General features: G+C 41.3%; 1 protein-coding gene across 1 annotated transcript; it reads right to left on the minus strand.

The window, feature by feature from the left end:
- Positions 1-1,198: 1,198 nt before the first annotated feature.
- Positions 1,199-16,648, minus strand: fes (FES proto-oncogene, tyrosine kinase). The gene is made up of 18 exons (XM_047579778.1): positions 16,269-16,648; positions 15,501-15,674; positions 13,205-13,301; positions 12,879-13,062; positions 12,092-12,229; positions 11,875-11,994; positions 11,583-11,705; positions 9,922-10,111; positions 9,094-9,165; positions 8,097-8,306; positions 7,698-7,820; positions 5,670-5,723; positions 4,205-4,323; positions 3,760-3,854; positions 3,469-3,592; positions 2,013-2,170; positions 1,760-1,882; positions 1,199-1,665 (listed from the first exon to the last, which is right to left on the minus strand). Exons 1-18 carry the CDS (start codon positions 16,491-16,493, stop codon positions 1,523-1,525), a joined length of 2,472 nt encoding a protein of 823 aa, XP_047435734.1. The 5' UTR covers positions 16,494-16,648; the 3' UTR covers positions 1,199-1,522.
- Positions 16,649-17,637: the final 989 nt, after the last annotated feature.

Here is a 17,637-nt window from a genome sequence, read left to right on the forward strand (position 1 = left end):
CTGAGAATTTCATGTTTTCATTCTTTGGGGGATTAATGGTAAATTGGATTGGAGGCATGTAATCTTGCAGCAGGTGAAAATACTTTATCATAGAAACATGAAAAGGATTATCCATGCTAATGTCCCTAATCCGTATAAAATATGGCTTAAGGACAGAAAATGTAAATAAATCCAGAACAATTACAATAATCCACCGGTGCAACTCTGACACTGAGCCAAGCGTATTCAGACAGCCGTGTTCTCTTGGAGCGTTGAGTTCTATGTCACCTCTTCATGACATTATACACCCACACTGCCATCATTGCGGAGACATAACAGTGTCACTCAACAATGTTGCTTGCCTGGTCTCAAAGAGAACTCGGCACTTGAACCTCTGATTTCATTGGTTTTTGTTCTCAGTTTAAGGTCATGAAGGTAACATTTTTTTGTTTTTTGTTTGTTTTTGTTTTTTTTTTGTTTTGCATAATAAAACAGGACAACTGATCTTTGTACTTGTTAAAAATTCTCCAGTACTGCTGTGGATGCACTGTCAGGGAAATGGTTAAACTAGGATGCAAGTGTGACAACTTTAAAGTTGTTCATCTTCTGTCTGAGGTTCACAGAGGCCTCACATTACATTATTATTTTATCTATTGCTGAGATCAAACAAAACACTTTATAATACAGCCTGTGGATTTATTTTGCTGTAGGAATGTACTAAAGTTAACAGCTGGCACATGTACGGAGACCAGGCCATCTCTGTTATTATAACGCATCCAGACACCATATTTGGAAGATTGTGTCCAGTGAAGAGGCCCCCTGGTATTTCTAGAGCCGAAACAGTCTCAAAATTTGCTGCATTTCATTTCTGTTGCATCAGATGTAGCAGAGTCACCACAAGAAGCTCAAGAACACTAGTCTCTATTGTCAAAGCGCTGTCGTTTACTCTTTAATTTATAGCTTTGATTAGGAGGAAGTGCGAGCTTTGCTGGAGTTCTCCAAATCTCGCTCATGCCTGGTGATGAGGAAAAGCAGACTAGCTCAGACACAGCTCAGAAATTTCCCCTCGAGTGTCTGGTTGTTCCTTTTTGAACTTACAAGCGTTAGGCTTTGTTGGACTAATTTAGGAAGGCTCAGGTGAGGATTTAAAAACATCGCCTCAGGTTTAAGGCCTTAATAGAGTAGAAGAAAAAAAAAGATCATGGCAACCACAACAAAATAAGTGAGTTTGCATAGCTTTTAATAGGCTGTGAATGAAACTCTGAGAACACTCGGCAGGAGTACAGCACTGGAGAAAAAAACTCAAGTGTGGAAAATGAAGTGTTGACAACATAAGTGTTGTAAGGAGCACAGAAGTACTGCCATTAACTGGCTTATTCATCCCCACAACTAAAGAAGTCTAAAAATTAATATTTACTGTTCATATATTAAATGCTATTTTTTTTATTTGCCTTTTCAATATGATTTCAGATGGAACAAACAGCTTATCAACAACTCCAAGCCCACCTTCTCCTCAACATATGTGCATGCACAGCTCCTTGCATTATGTAATTCTGCTGTATATAGTACTGAGCTCAGACCGAAGTTTCCTAAAAGACGGCCTGTTTCTGGGCTCGTACTGCCAGCAGCTGTTCATAATTTTGGAGATTTCCACAGGGCAGCCATGTGGGGCAGGCATGCGGTATCCTGAAACAGAAAATTCAGCACACGTTTAGCTCCAAATGCAAACAGCATCACGCACGTGGATGGTGGTGGAACACAAACACTGTGAAGCGTTTACCTTTCTCCACCTCGTCTCGTGTCTGCTGGTTGGTCATGCTCGTGTAGGGCGTCATTCCCAAGGAGAAAGTCTCCCACAGCAAGACACCAAAGCTCCAGACGTCACTCTCTGTAGTATACCGACCTGGAAACAACAGCAGAGGGCAGCATTGGCAAAGTCAGGGATTCAGTTCTTTGTCTGTTTTTAATTGAATACTGGCTGAGCAAAACAGGAGAGGTGTTTTTCCTGCAGGGCAAAGGCAGCGGAGTTCTACCATAGTTCAGAGCTTCGGGAGCCGTCCATTTGACAGGAATCTGTCTGAGGCCACCTTCTGCAGAGTAGACACCATCGTCCTGCTGACGGGACATCCCAAAGTCACTGATCTTCACCACATTGTGTGCCGCAACCAGACAGTTTCTGGCTGCAAGGTCCCTTAGAAACGACAAGAAAGATGAAAGAAAGGTTTTAAGCGACATGATAAGAGGCTGATGAAAAAATGGATGTAAATGCGACATAAAAGCATGCCCTGCATGAGAAAAAATAACAGTGAGAGTACAGAAGGCACCAAAGGGAGTGAAGGAACACGCGTTCTTGTCATGTCTCTGGTGTTGCGTGTGAGAGCAATTTGACATGCAGCGTTACAGGCTGAGCAGCTAGCAGCAGTCTGCTCTGATCTGTCCCCGCTGGGCAAATCATACAGTTCCCCTGCAATGAGCCGGATGTCACAACCTCACCCCTCTCCTCTAGAGCTTCCAACAGCCATCACTCATGCTCCTTACAAAGCTCCCCATTTGCAGAGCCCCACAAAACACTCCACACATCCTCCATGCGGTTTGATTCGGGTTGCATTTTCATCTTCTTAGCGCTATATTTTTTGCAGCCTGCTCTCTACAAAATCCCACATTTGATCTTTATAACAAGCTCCTGCTCATAGATCCGTGATCCTTTGAGGTTGTGTTTGTGTGAGTTGGAATTTTAGTCAAAAAGATCTCAACACGCCAATTTCACCATTCTAGCTTTGGTCCCCGTTTTCAGCTGATTTAAAAATCCTATTACATGGCATAAAAGAGTTTATGAAGCTCTGAACGCTTCAGCTCCATCTCAAATATGATTATTTCTCGCAAACTGACAGCTGCCGGAGGTCATCAAGTCCTACAGCGTTCAGTCTACCGACAGTATGTACAAAAAATATACATAAAGATATGGACTAATACTGTGGAATTACTAGTCGATTAATATTTGAAAAGGAACTTTTTTTCATTCTCATTTCAGTTCAGCAGTCTGTTTAAACATTTACAACTTTGGTTATTTTATTGATTTTACTGTCTACTCCGATTTGTTGTATTTTACTTTTATAAATGTGCTACATGATATATGCCACTATTGATTCGATCGCTGCAGAAGTTGAGGAAAATGTGTTGTGCAGGAAGAGTGTGTTTCAAGCATTTAAAGAGAAAACGTTTCATCCTTATTTTTGAGTTTATTGCATTACCATATGGGAGAGTGCTGCTTTCTGGGGGCGCCTAGTGAAGTGAATGACTTCTACTTTGCATAATATACTGTAGAGGGTGGTAAATTCATTGGGGAAATAATAGTGTATGCAATATGAGCACGGAGGTAATTCAGTTTCACTCGAATCATGACTTGTCTAACACACTGTTCTGCTGTTTAAATTCCAAATTGTCTCGAGAATAGTTACACACAATATACAAACTGATCGACTGACCAACCTGTGGATACACTTCTTGCTCTCCAGGTACTCCATGCCAGATGCAACATTTTCTGTCATTTTGATCAATGTCTTAGGTTTCAGACTGTGACCCTCATGGCGCAAGAAGGAGAGAAAATCACCACCTTGAAATGTGTAGACACACACACACACACACACACACACACACACACACACACACACACATGCATATGTATATGGAGAGAAAGTGATGATGGCGGAACAAGTGTTATTGCCACAATAAATCTCCGGTGCTGTTGAGTACGCCAGCATAAAACAGGGTCATATTTACCTTGAACGAGCTCCATGACGATGTAGATGGGCTGTTTCTGTGTGCACACTCCGATCAGCTTCACAATGTTGGGATGGTCGTACTGCTTCAGGATCCTGGACAGCAGAGGAGAGGCGGATATACTGTATGTATACATATGTGTGTGTGTGTGTGTGTGTGTGTGTGTGTGTGTACTTGTACAGCTATCTATCCGAGGACCAGTGCAACATTTTGGCCTGTCCTCACTTTTTTGGCTGTTTTGAAGGTTATAACTCAGTTTTAGGGTAAAGGTTACAATTAGGTCAGGGTTAGGGTTAGGCATTTAGTTGAGATGGTTAGGGTTAGGGTAAGGGGCTAGGGAATGCATTATGCCAATGAGTGTCCTCACAAAGATGGCCATACAAAAATGTATGTGTGTGTGTGTGTGTGTGTGTGTGTACTTGTACTTGTAATTGTGTGTACTAACCTGGCTTCCATCAGGAACTTACTCTTGTGCTCCGGGGCCAGATTCTCTTTACATGATTTCACAGCTACAGGGGTGTTATCGGAGCGTAAACGGCCGTTGTACACCTCTCCAAAGTTACCCTGTGTGGTACCACCAACGTAATGTCAATATGAGAATATGATGACAATTTTTCAAAGTCTTGCTTACAACTAAACAGACTACATACACGAACCAGACATGACATCATAAACACCTCTCTAATATTGTATAGGTCTCCCTTATGCATCCAGAACAGTTGTGACTCATCAGAGAATGGACATGGGCCTCCTAAGGGAGTGGTGGTGTCAGGTAACAGTGTGTTGTTAGTGGGGGCCTTTGGGTCCTATGTGTTGAGTGGACGGGCCTCTGTGGATCATCCCTCAGACACTTGATCAGTTTGGGATCTATTAAATTTAGAGGCCAGGTCAACACAGTGTGCTGTTGTTTTTGAGTTGTTCCTAAACGGTTTTTGTGTGTCTGTGTCAGGCTGCATCCTGCTGGGGATGCCTGCTGCCATCAAGGAGTGTCTTTAGTATGAGGTGATGGTGCCTCGTTTGGTCTAGGTGGGTGCTACATGTCTAAGTAACATCAACATGAATGCCAGGTCCAAAAGTTTCCCAGCAGAACATTGAACTGTCACTAGATGGTCAGTATGACTTACTTCTCCTCTCAGTGGTCATAATGTTACACCTGACATATGATGCAAAATATAGCATTTTCACACCTGATTAGTTATTTCCTCAATTAGCAGAAACATACAGGGACAAGTGTGATAAACAAATAATAATGAAGTAATGATAATTATCAGTTAAACTCAAGGGTTCACATCATTTCAGTCCAATTTTTTTCAAAAAAATATTCACAAGGACATTTAAAAGATAACTGGCTGCTGTAGATGTCGCCTTTAAAGAAATGTACACCAAGTTACGGACAGTAACTCCAGAAACAATTTCCTGAGTTAAATTTATGTTAGTATGAAATTTCTGCAGCCTGCTTTCCATTTTCCTCCTCCTCCGCATCATCATCTCATCATCATCAACATCATTACACCATGTTGTGATGCTCCATAGTGGAAGATTTTAGCTAAAATGATTGATATCCACTTTGCTAAGCACTTAGCGTCAGCTTAGAGGCCAGAATAAACTTTTCTGAATAACTGAAACTTTTATACCTCATCATTTTCCTTTTATCTTTCTCTTGAAGATGTGACAGATGTAAATCTATTTAAACTGACAAGAAGGTCTCCAGAGTGTTGCTCGTGTTTCTAAGTAGAACAGTCTTTCCCCTTGAGAAAAACACCCAAATAAATTTTATGCAAACATGAGGCAGACAAATAAAATGGACACGCTTGCTAACTCTGTTAATGGTTGTCACAGAAAGCAGTGAAATAAAAACATTTAAGTTCTTTTACATACACTTTTTCTGTTCTGCTATCAAGTTTACCCACCCGTCCAATGAGATGTCCCAAGATAATATCGTCGTGTTCCAGGACCCATTTGTCCTAATGAGGATAAAAAGGAAGCATGAGATACGGACAGGGTAGGTTGAAATTGCAACACTATGCGCAGTCTTGTCTTTATTAAGCTGTTAGGGCCAGTTTTTCATGGAATATTAATGTTGTGGAGACATCTCAATTTTGTGTGCTCTTTTTGCAGGGTAACACAATCTTTTCAACGTTCAAGGTTTCTTTATTTGTCTTGGACGAGAGGGCAGTGCTGCAGTGCAATACAAAAAAAGAACAATACAATAAAAAGATATAAATACTAAAAGACTCATGGGCTGAAACCTGTTAAACCTTGGTTTAAGAGTAAAAGTTAAGGCTTAGATTCGTAGTTGAGGTGGTTAAGGTTAGGGTATGGGGCTAGAGAATGCACTATAGTGGTGTGGAAAAAGTGTTGCCTCCTTCCTGATTTCTTCCTCTTTTTTTTGCATGTCCGTCACACCTAAATGTTTCAGATTATCAAACAAATTTTATTTAAATACAAGACAAAGATAAGTTTTTAAATAAAGGTTGTTATTATCAAGGGAAAACAAAATCCAAACCTACATGGCCCAGTGTGAAAAAGGGTTACGCTCCTGTTAAACATAACTTATCACACTTGAGTTCAGTTTCTCCAGCCACACCCGGGCCTGATAACTGACACAGTTGTTCTCAATCAAGAAACCACCTAAACAGGACCTACCTGACAAAGTGACTTAGACCAAAATATCCTCAAAATCTAGAGATTGGGCTGAGATCTAAGGAACTTCAGGAACAAATGAAAAAGAAAGTATTTGAGATTTATCAGTCTGGAAAAGGTTATAAAGCCGTTACTAAAGCTTTGGGACTCCAGTGAACCACATTGTTGAAAACATGAAACAGTGGTGAACCTTCCCAGGAGTGGATGGCTGACCAAAATTACCCCAAGAGTGCAGTGACGACTCATCCAAAAGGTCACAAAAGACCCCACAACAATATCCAAAGAACTGCAGGCCTCACGTGCCTCAGTTACGGCCAGAGTTCATGACTCCACCATCAGAAAGAGACTGGGCTAAAATGGCTGCATGACAGAGTTCAAGACCGAAACCACTGATGAGCAAAAAGAACATAAAGGCTGGTCTCAGTTTAGCCAGAAAATATCTTGATGATGCCAAAGACTTTTGGGAAAATACTCTGTGGACTGATGAGACAAAACTTGAACTTTTTGGAAGGTGTGTGTCCTATTATATCTGGCATAAAGGTAACACCGCATTTCAAAAACAACATCATACCAAAATCTGGTGGTGGTAGTGTGATGGTCTGGGGCCTGTTTTGCTGCTTCAGGACCTGGAAGACTTGCTGTGACTTGCATAAATTGACGATGTATACCGCTGTCTACCAAAAAATCCTAAAGGAGAATGTCCGTCCATCTGTTTGTGACCTCAAGCTGAAGAGAACTTGGGTTCTGCAGCAGGACAATGATGATACAGAGGTGGACTAGCTGGTGTGTTTTGGACACACCAGCTAGTCCACCTCTGAATGGATGAAGAAAACAAAATGAATACTTTGGAGTGGCCTAGTCACTCCAAAGTCTAGTCATGCTGGGAAAACCGTGCAATGTGGCTGAATTACAACAATTCTGTATAGATGAGTGGGCCTAAATTCCTTCACAGTGCTGGAAAAGAGTCAGTGCAAGTTATCACGAATGCTTGATTGCAGTTGATGCTGTTAAGGGTGGCCCAACCAGTTATTAGGCTTAGGGAGCAAACATTTTTTCACACAAGACCATGTAGGTTTGGATTCTGTTTTCGCTTCAATAAAACTTTTCATTTAAAAACTGCGTTTTGTGTTAACTTGTGTTATCTTTGACTAATATTTAAATTTGGATGATCTGAAACACTTAGGTGTGACAAACATGCAAATCAGGCAGCAACACTTTGTCACACGGCTGTATGTTAATGAATGTCGTGTGTGTGTGCATGCTTGTGTGTGTGTTTGTGTGTGTCTCAGTTTTACCTTCAGTATTGGTTTCTTCAGCACAATGTCAGCCCTCTTGGTGACATGTTGTCGCGAGGACATCAGATGATGGATCAGCTGTGGGATACTGGGGAAGGCTTCTCCATCCAGACGGTACAGATTCTACTGACACACATGGAAAAGCATTGACAGAGGTGAAATGATATGCAAACACAGAGGAAGAAGGAAAACTTCATGTCATGGAGGGGGTTCTACTACTCAATGTACAGAAATAACGTGAGAGAAGAATAGAGCCACATATTATTTTACTGTTTATGGAAACTGAGAAGTTGACTTGCATATGCATTCTAAAAAAACACACGTTCATAAGGAAGTGAATGATGTAAGAATGTGAAACATCTTTCATATTGCTCTGATCTGTGAAGTAGATTTACTTACATCAGTGTTCTGAATGAGGAAATGCTTGCACGATCTATCCCACTGCACGGACAGCACATAGCCCTGTTTCTCTTGACTCTTCCTAACCAAGAAGTCTCCGTCATTCTTCAGCAGCTGCTGGACCTCCAGTCTGGGAATGGCTCCATGGTACCATTCTTGCTGGCCCAGAGGACGATCCACCTCCTGCACCGGCGTGAGGGCTGAAGGCACCTGGAGGCAGGAAGACAGAAAAGCAGCCTCTTTAAAGCTGACATGAATAATGAAAAAATACGAAGCAATAGAGGACGGATTTGCAGGTGAATCTGCCAAGATTATGTGGATACACTTCAAAGAACTTTAAAGTCCAACCACACCTCTTTTCATGCCTCCAGAGAAGCACGGGGGTGGGAGTTAGAGAAGGAGAAGTAGCTCACACGAAAATAGCAAATGATTCTCACTTCAAGTTGTGCTTGGGATTATATTTTTGAGCATGTGCACAGTATGTCTCTGACTGAATAAACACTGAAAGAATGACTGTCTTTTCCTGTTGAGGTTTAATGTGAAGCTAGATCATGGTTCCCACCCTGTGTTCTACTCTATGTCGGCAATGATTAAGCAATTTAATGCAATCTGGCCGCCTGAGAAGTAAACTCAGTTTTAGGTCAGGCAGAATTTTGAAAGTAGCAACTTGACCGACAAAGGCTGACCTCAATAAGTCCCAAGGTGCCATCAGGAGAATGAGACTACAAAGAAAGATCATGTGCCCGAGTGAGCTCAGCCGTGCAGAGCATATACTTTGAAAGTTCTCCAAAACATGATTTATTGTTTGTTGTGTGGTTTGAGGTTTGAGTATCCCAAAACAGGCGCTGCAGTTCAAGTTAAGAACATGAAGGCACAAGAGCGAGGTAGGAAGGAGAAAGCGCCCTTCGTTTTAAAATAGAAAATGGGGTATAATACATTTTAGTATATCCACTGGCTCTCAGTCATTGTTTGGCATGTAATGTTGCTTGTAACCTACCTCAGGTTTGGATTTAAACAAGATGCTTATGATCCCATCCACGAGGTGTTTGCCTGGAGTTTGACCTTGGTCCTGAAGGAAAATGATCCACAGCTCATCATATTGGTCAGTACAAGCAGGAAGCAAAATACAACAGAATCAGTGAAAATGACAAGATATGAACTATCATACAGTACAGAAAGAAGTAAGTATAAACATTTTAAGCAAGCAAGTTGCGCAAAATGATAACTGCTAAGTCCAGAAAAGTAATGAAATGATGAAACGAGTGATTGATCACTGGGACATTGCCAATTAAGAGGTAAACCATTAATATCCCATCAGCCTGGGTTTGAGTTCAAATCTTATTAAATACAGGTAAATATTCGACACATGTTCAAAAGCAGCATTTACAAATACTATTATAGCTATATTTGGCTTATATATTGGCTTATTTATGGTTTGATATTTATCATAAATGTCTCAAGTTCCCACAGGAATAGTTTCAATGCTGAGCAAAGGAGTAAACATGTCTAAATCACAAAATAAAAAAGACTGAGAGTCTGCTCAAGTGCTACCAGCTCCATTCAGATCCATGCTGCTAGCATGTTACAGCCAGTAATGCTGTATGAGCATGAGTTTAATTACAAGATTAATCAGATTTGGATATAAAGATCCAAATCTATTTTATCTATCCATTTCTCTGTGAATTTATACCAAATATAATGACTTGTTTTCAGAGTTTTACATGTGAGACATACCCTATTTTTTACTGCCTGCTGACTGAGAGAATGAATAAATTAGACCTGGAAAGGAAGAAAGGAAGGAAAGCCCGGGGCAGGGAGAACGCACAGTGTTGGATGAAATTGAAACCGTGTCTGTGTCCAGTTTCAGTGCTGAGGGAGGTTCTCTGGAGCCCAGCTTGTCCAGTTTCTCCTTCAACAGAAGCCTCTGAACCTCCAGCTTTGCTCTCAAGCCCTGTGACAGAGCGACCTGCTGCCGACACTCCTCCATCGCATGTCTCTTGCTGAACTGGTAGACCCTGGACAAAGCAGAGAGCAGCAGGGACAATAAATTAGGTGTCTTTTAGTGTAATGCAAAAGGTGCACAAGCCAATAAAACAACACGAGTGACACAAACAAACAGCACAAAAGCACACAAGCATCAATAAAATGCCTGTTTGGGCAGGTGCTTACCATTGATTAATGCGGTCAATGATATGGCTACTCTAGTGACAGCTTAGTCAGCTTTTGTCAGGAACAGTGCGCAAGAAAGACCCATAAACCCCAAATAACCCCAAAGGGCCCTGCAGGAGAGGCTAAACAGAACTTCAAAAAAATTAGCTGAGCATATTGATCGTTGAGGTCTGTGTGTACAGTGAACAAGGTTCAGAAGAAAGAGCATGGCTGGAGTAACCTGTTAGGTGTCATCGACCACTCCAACCTCCCTGTGTGCATGGCGTACACTGTGCCTCTCTGAGTCAGTTACTCTGTGGGAATTTGATTACAGCTGTTACAAATAATCAATTGACCAGAAACTGTGGTATTGATTTCATGATGCGCTGAGCATTGATCCTCTTCACTAATCTTTCTCACTATCCAGGCGTTCATAGCTTTCATTAACCCTGCTCCCCCTCCTCTCTATGAGTGACTGTGGTCTATCTAGATGGGCCCCCTCATAAGACCTCTGCTAAAGTTTTTTTTCTGTTAAAAGTGTACTTGTTCTTGATGTTGTTGCTCTGTGTGTGTGCTTGGTCCGGGAGCTTCAGGTTCTGCTTCCGCGAAACGTCTTGGGACAATAAAATAGTGTTTTATTTTATTTCACAAGCGAGAACGTCAAACCACTTTCTAATTTCAGTTTCTTATTTCAGAGTATTTGCTGAGATCGGGTCCGTTGAGATTACTCAAAACAAAATGATCCATGTAAGAATTCTTCATTTTGAAAATACCTTAAAGTATTGAAGGGGAGCAACCACACAAGGACTCAGGTACACAGACCTCAGGTGAGGTGAGGTCAAGTTCCTGCAGCTTTTCATGGTTCATTTACAAAATGTTTCTTCAAAGTACAGACTAAAGGGCAACGTAACCTCTACTCACTCCACTGACACCACCATATGTGCTCCCCCAGCTGCTCTAAAAAAACAAAAAAACTACTTCTTGCAAATAAACTCATCGTTTCCACTCGTCCTTCAGCAGCTTTTTAATGACTCACTCATTCCCACGGGGCTGTGAACCTCTAACACCTTCAGACAGCCTCATCAACCAAGACAGATGACAGGATTGAACACCATAACTCTGACCATATTGCTTTATTGTAATTTATAAGGAACCTACTCTCCCTCGAGACCACACTGATTATTAGTTGTTGCACAGCCAACAGCACGCTGAACTTAGCCGAAGGGAAGGACTACCTGCAAAGGCAACCTTCAACAATTTGCATTCACAGCTACCACAGGCTTTTACTTTGACTCCCCCTCACTATAACAGAATCACTGGTGTTTACGATTGACTCACCTCTGGCCCTTTTTAACACCTTCCTGCTCTTCCTCCAGCTCCAGCTCCAGCTGTTCAACTGAAGCCTGCTGAGAGCCCAGAGTTCGAGCCAGGTTCAGCAGCTCCTCCTCTATTGCAGTGAGTCTGCGGAGACAAGACTGAGAAATAATGTGCGTAGAGGAAGCAATTGATACAAGACATGGGGAAATGGGGCAAATATGAAGTAAACAGGGCAGTTTGACATGGAGGAAGTAGTTGAGATAGGGAAAATGAGCATTTGTCAGCTGAACGAGGTTGTGCTGTTTGTTCTCACTTGTGCTGAATTGTCTCAAGTGTGAGGTCGTTCAGTTCAATCTCCCTGGGAGTTAGCTGCTCATAGTCCTCCAGCAGGCTACAGTCAAAGTCTGCACAAGCGGGAATCTCCCCAACTGACCTATAATCACAAACACACAGGCCACAGTATCACTGATCTGCGGGCGGAGGTTTCGTGATTGCCACGTTGCTGAGGGGAAACATATACTTCTGTGTACCTGTTCTGCTGGATGAAGCTCTCATACTCTGTGTCAGGATTAATGGATGCCACGGCAGACGACATCTCTCTGTGTAACCGCACCACTTCATTTTGGAGGAGAGTAGAGATGTCAAAATACTCCTGCAGGATCTCCTTTCTGGGTCAGACACATAACAACAGTTGACTTCAAACTGCATATACACTGCATTACTAATTATCTCCAAAGTCTAATATGCAGACATCCCCACACTGGTTAGTTGTAGGTTTCCTTGCGGTCTATCACTGATGTAATTAACTTTCTGTCAGATTTCTGTTTCTTTCTTTTTTGTTTAGGTCGTAATGAAGGATGTATTTTACAAACTCTGTCTTCAAACAAGCCCTAAAATCTAAAGTTCACTACTTTGATTCTTGTGCTTTTTTTTTTTTTTATTAGAGTTCTAGTATTCGGGGATGAATAAAGTAATCTATCTATCTATCTATCTATCTATCTATCTATCTATCTATCTATCTATCTATCTATCTATCTATCTATCTATCTATCTATCTATCTATCTATCTATCTATCTATCTATCTATCTATCTATCTATCTATCTATCTATCTATTGTTGTCTGGCACTGACACCGTATCTGTTGGCTTATAGGTGATGATTAAAAACTAAAGGTAAAATTGCCAAAGGCGGATGGATTAACATTGATATTTGTGTGAGAACAAATACAAATCAGGTGTCAGCACGTACACATATTTCCTTCCCCTTATATAAGCTTCCTCATACACACTGTGTAGTATGTGTTTGCTCAGTCTTACAGTATGAGCACCATCTCCTGCTGCAGAGTCTGCAGTGCGCTGAGCAGGGCAGGCTGGATCTGACTGTAGTGGTGCTGATGGTAAGCTTGAGCAGCTCGCACAGAGAGGACGTATTCATTATGGATCTCGTGGAGTTTCAGTGCAGCCTTTATGTAACGCTCCTTGGCCTTGTCTCGCTCTTTGTCTGCATACACGCATGCGTGTGGGAAAGAATCAGCTCATTAGGTAATGTTGAAAAATACACATTACGAAGGACGAAACAACAACGTTACTGCTATCAGTGTGAAAGTGATTCTGTTCCGAGAAGCAATACCAGGAATCCCCACCTTTGTTGGTCTCCTGGTACTTCCTCTTGGCCTGGGCTGCATCTTTAACTGCCTGCTTGTAGCTGGTTTTCAACTTCTCCAGCTCTGTTTGGGTCACCTGAGGCAATACGAATAACAATAACATTATTATATTAATAAATGTTTAATGGCCGTCACGTGTACTAAAACTAAACTGTGGCGTGTGTAAGCAATTCGAATTGAAAGCCAGGCTAAAAATGTAGCTTTCAAGTTTGCATTAAAGCTATCGGCAGTTTCAGCTGTTCTCAGATCTTCATTCCTTTTATGGTCTTCCAACGGAGCATAAAAAACTAAAAGGTTCCTCACTAAAAGCTTTTGTTCTGCACTTTGCAACGGCTAAAAGAAGCAAGCAACATAAAGGTCCTGACTCATAGATTGTCTGGCAAGAGCTAGAACAAGGCCTTTAAGTAAGTACTTTAAGGACAATTAAAGAAAGCAGTGTAAGGGCTTCAAAGTATGCATAATGTTTTCTCTTCTTTTGGTTGTATTTAGCGAAAAAGGCAGCAGAGTTCTGAATTAATTTTAACACAAACCTTTGTGGAAATTACGCGACTATCGCAGTGGTTTGAACATGGACTCCGTTACTCAGAGAAGGACATACAGCTTTAACAATAAAAATACTAATAATACCAATTATGACAACAATAGTATTAAAGATTATATTATAATTATAAACGATACCAAAAAGGATCTTGCTAGCTGACTTGCTAGCTGACTCTTTACCGCCAGCTCCTTCCTCTGCCTCAGGTTGAGCTGAGAACTTTTGTAACATCCTTGTACTTGTCAAGAGCATGTCCTGTGTCACACAATCTCATGGAGTTGAATGTCATCAGGGTAGCCACGAAAAGTCGTGCCATGGATAGAATAAAAAGTAGTGGCCCCAAACTTGATACTTGGAGAACACCATAGGTTTGGTTGTTACAAAAACGATTAGAGGACAGCAAAAGTAATATAACGTAATACCTGAGTTAACTTTAGTATTAACATTTGGTAATCAGCTATATAGAAGCCTCATTCAGATCTGCGAGTTTGGAAAAACAACATTGAAGGATTTTAATGACAACTAGATTTATCCTAGAAGCTACTACTCCGTTACTTTTATCACGGATCAAAAATTGAAAAGAGACAACCTCTTGCTTGTGTTAAATACAAAACAGCACACACACACCAATGGAGAGAAGATCACGTAAAGAAAGGTGCGATCAAAGGAGGTTCTCGTGCGGTTCAAAGTTGCTACAGTGAGTGTGAATGCGATACAGCACAGGAAGTGGACAACAATCCTGTCACTGCAGAGGAACATGAAACATGAGAGAAGGCCAAGAGGAAATGATCTGACCTTTATTATGCTGCTGGTGGCTTCATTCCACACGGTACGATACGATCTCTAACACTGTAGTTGTTAGAACCATTTCATGAGGTCTGTCTATAACCACATAGTCACGCATACAAACTATCTGGTCTCCAGCTGCACAGCAAAGTCAATTCAGAAAAAAACTAACTTCTTGACAGACGCTCTAACTGCAAATCAATATGAATAGGTGAAAAGCACATAATTTTCCTGATTTAATTGGGGAATAAAAGCTGAGCGGAGCAGGCGCCAGTTTCGAGAGGGCATCAAAATGCATTTGCATGCACTGTTTCCAGTCTACCAAACCTCATTTCATTTGACTGCCATCTATTTATGAAGCCGCCTCCACAGTAAGATGACATGCTTAAGAACAATCGAGAAATACCTCTTCAAGAGACTATTTTTGTCTGTATAAATAAATATCTACAGCTATGATCACGTTTATGTTCTCCTTTAAGAGTCATTTAAGTTGTTTGCATCCACTTGCAGCCCAAAGAATATAACGGTAGCAGGTTTTGCTATAAACAAGGACTATAGTGCAACCCAAGTCTTTGCTTCTTAATGTTTTGAACGTCAGAGAAAGGCTGCAGAACTAATCTGTTACAATTTTTTTCAACAAATTCATGCTACATACACACAAAATGAAATAAAATCTCTTCTCATGAGTCAATACACAACACGATACATATTTAGTCAGGTCTCTGTGTCCTTTTCCTTTAGATGACCTTTTCATTCACGTATATTGTGTGTTGCACTGACTTATGGAACAGGGATGTGTGTAAACATTTTTAGAAGTAGATGGTGATGCCACAGTCAGAAGTGTGACTGTACAAAGGGAGTAAGACAGACAAACTGAACCGTTAGTATCAAAGCAAGTCTCCAGGAAATGAATGTAAGTCAGTGTGGTGTGGGCTTGCGTTAGATACACACCTTGTTGAGCTCCTGCCTCAGCAGGTTCCACTGCTCTGAATAGGTTTTGCGGAGCTGCTGTTTGTCTCTGATGAGCAGCGTCAGTTTACTGATGGGACCGTCCAGCAGATCCTCCGAGTGCTTTTTCATCACCTGACTGAGAGACTCTGTTTGTGAGACCAGCACTCCCCATGACTGACAGACAGAGGCAGAGGTCAGGAAGACGGGTCATGCAAACAACAGAAAATGAATGAATGGAGATCACAAGAGAGCACACACACACGGCCGAGCCTGGAAAACCTAGATTTTCTGTTTCTTAGCTTGAAGCATCTCTAAAGTAACTTATCATCCCCCAGTTTAGCTCATTATTGTCATTACCCCTTTTCAAACGTAGAGTAACTATGAAAAAAAAAAAAAAGAAGAGAGATTTAGGTCAGTTACTCATATGATGAAAAGCCTTTTGTGGTGTGTGGTGTTAAGAGCTGTAAATGTTTCATGATATCCCAGCAGAGCTAGATTCAGAAGATAAATTCTGATTTAGGAAGTATTTGCATCCAGTCTGCATCCATTTGTCAAATATCACGTTTCACAGTTTCCCTATTTTTAGGGGAAATGATGACAACGGCATTAAATAAGTCCTTTGTGTGGAAAATACTGATGTTCATAATTCACTTGTCTTGCTTTGAAGCTAACATTTAAATGAACTCAAAGAAATAAATGCACTGTGCAGTGGCTCTCCTCCACCGTGGGTGTCTGTTTGATGATTCAGCTGCAGTGTTCTGTCCTCACCTTGTTGAGCTGACTGATGTAGTCCAGCCCTGCGCTGGGCTGAGGTCTCTCCAGCTTCTCCACCATTGCAGTCATGTGGTGCAGCTGCACTGAAAACTCGCGATCACTCTTAGCTCGCTGACCCATCCACTTCTTCATTACCTCCATGAGGTGAAGCTCTGAGTCCAGCAGACGCATGACTGCTGCATGCGCCTGTGGACACCTCAGGTCCTCCTCGAAACCCATCTCTGGATAATTACTCCCTTGCTGCCAGTGATCTTCTGCCAGCAGTATGTCCCGTAGCAGGCGTGTGTCCTCATAAGTGGGAGAGAGACGGAGTGTCGAGTGCAGAGCAGCTGCTAATGACCAAGAGTATTTATTTCACTGTGGCCATAGAGAGGTTTCACTTCCCTGTGAGCAAAAAACTGTACAGAGGCTTGTGCGAGGCTACACTTCCTCATGCCTGTTTGAGTGTGGTTGCGATTTTGCTTTCAATTTACAAGCACCTTCTGTGAAATAATCACTCTATATAACCTATATCCAAGTCTCAGAGCCAAAATACGCCACGGTTGCATATGCATAAACAAAATGCCATGAGTGGCCTGAGAGGACGACTGAGCTCAAGACGTGTCTTATCTGCACGTTTATCTGTCTGCGCTTTATGAGCACTGTGCTTTTTTAGATACTCATAGTTTATTTTTGTATTTCCTTTTCATACTTAACAGATCACGTCATTAGCAAGTATCTACTTCGAAGCATTTATTTAACCTCTGTTGAAACTAAAACCAACGTTGTTTTATACAGAAAACATGTGAATTTAAAATAGCTTTGAATCACATAATTTTGATCTATTACATTGTAAAACTGTACTTTGTAAATTTTTAACCCACAAAAAGAAAAGGATCTTAAGAAGAGCAGAGCTGTAGGGATCTGTATCTGATCTGATGATGTTTTCGGAAACAGAGTCAAACTACGGTAAGATCATCGTTAAAGACAGATGAGTGGAAACACGTGTAAAGAACGTGATACTGGAGCATGTCCACAAGCCACCAAGTCATATAAACTCCTCTCCACAATAAAGACCCTGAAAAGTTGAAGAAAGAAAAAGTTTAAACTGGTCGCACAATATTTTTTGATGATCAGTGGAGACAGGGACACAACTAACAACAAAAAAAAGGTTCTCTATACTTTTCCCTTTGTCATCCATGCTCCCCTTGAAGAGGTTCTATACCTGCAAGTGTGAAAAACACTTAACGTGTGCACACATACACACATGCACACACAACTTAAACACAGAATTCACACATAAAGGAGAAAGGAAACACACACACAGAAGGTGAAAACAGCACAGGAAGGACGCACACAAGAAGGACAGAGAGAAAAACAAGCG

This window comes from Mugil cephalus, chromosome 3 (genome assembly GCF_022458985.1).
Source record: "Mugil cephalus isolate CIBA_MC_2020 chromosome 3, CIBA_Mcephalus_1.1, whole genome shotgun sequence".
Lineage (NCBI taxonomy): Eukaryota > Metazoa > Chordata > Actinopteri > Mugiliformes > Mugilidae > Mugil > Mugil cephalus.

What these genes read in the sequence shown, in the direction of transcription:
- fes (XM_047579778.1), bottom strand. Translation starts at nt 16,493, where the DNA reads ATGGGTTTCGAGGAGGACCTGAGGTGTCCACAGGCGCATGCAGCAGTC. An exon ending in TGAAGAAACCAATACTGAAG is followed by an intron (nt 5,724 to 7,697) that starts GTAAAACTGAGA and finishes TATCCTCATTAG; the next exon opens with GACAAATGGGTCCTGGAACA. An exon ending in TGGGACATCTCATTGGACGG is followed by an intron (nt 4,324 to 5,669) that starts GTGGGTAAACTT and finishes GGTACCACACAG; the next exon opens with GGTAACTTTGGAGAGGTGTA.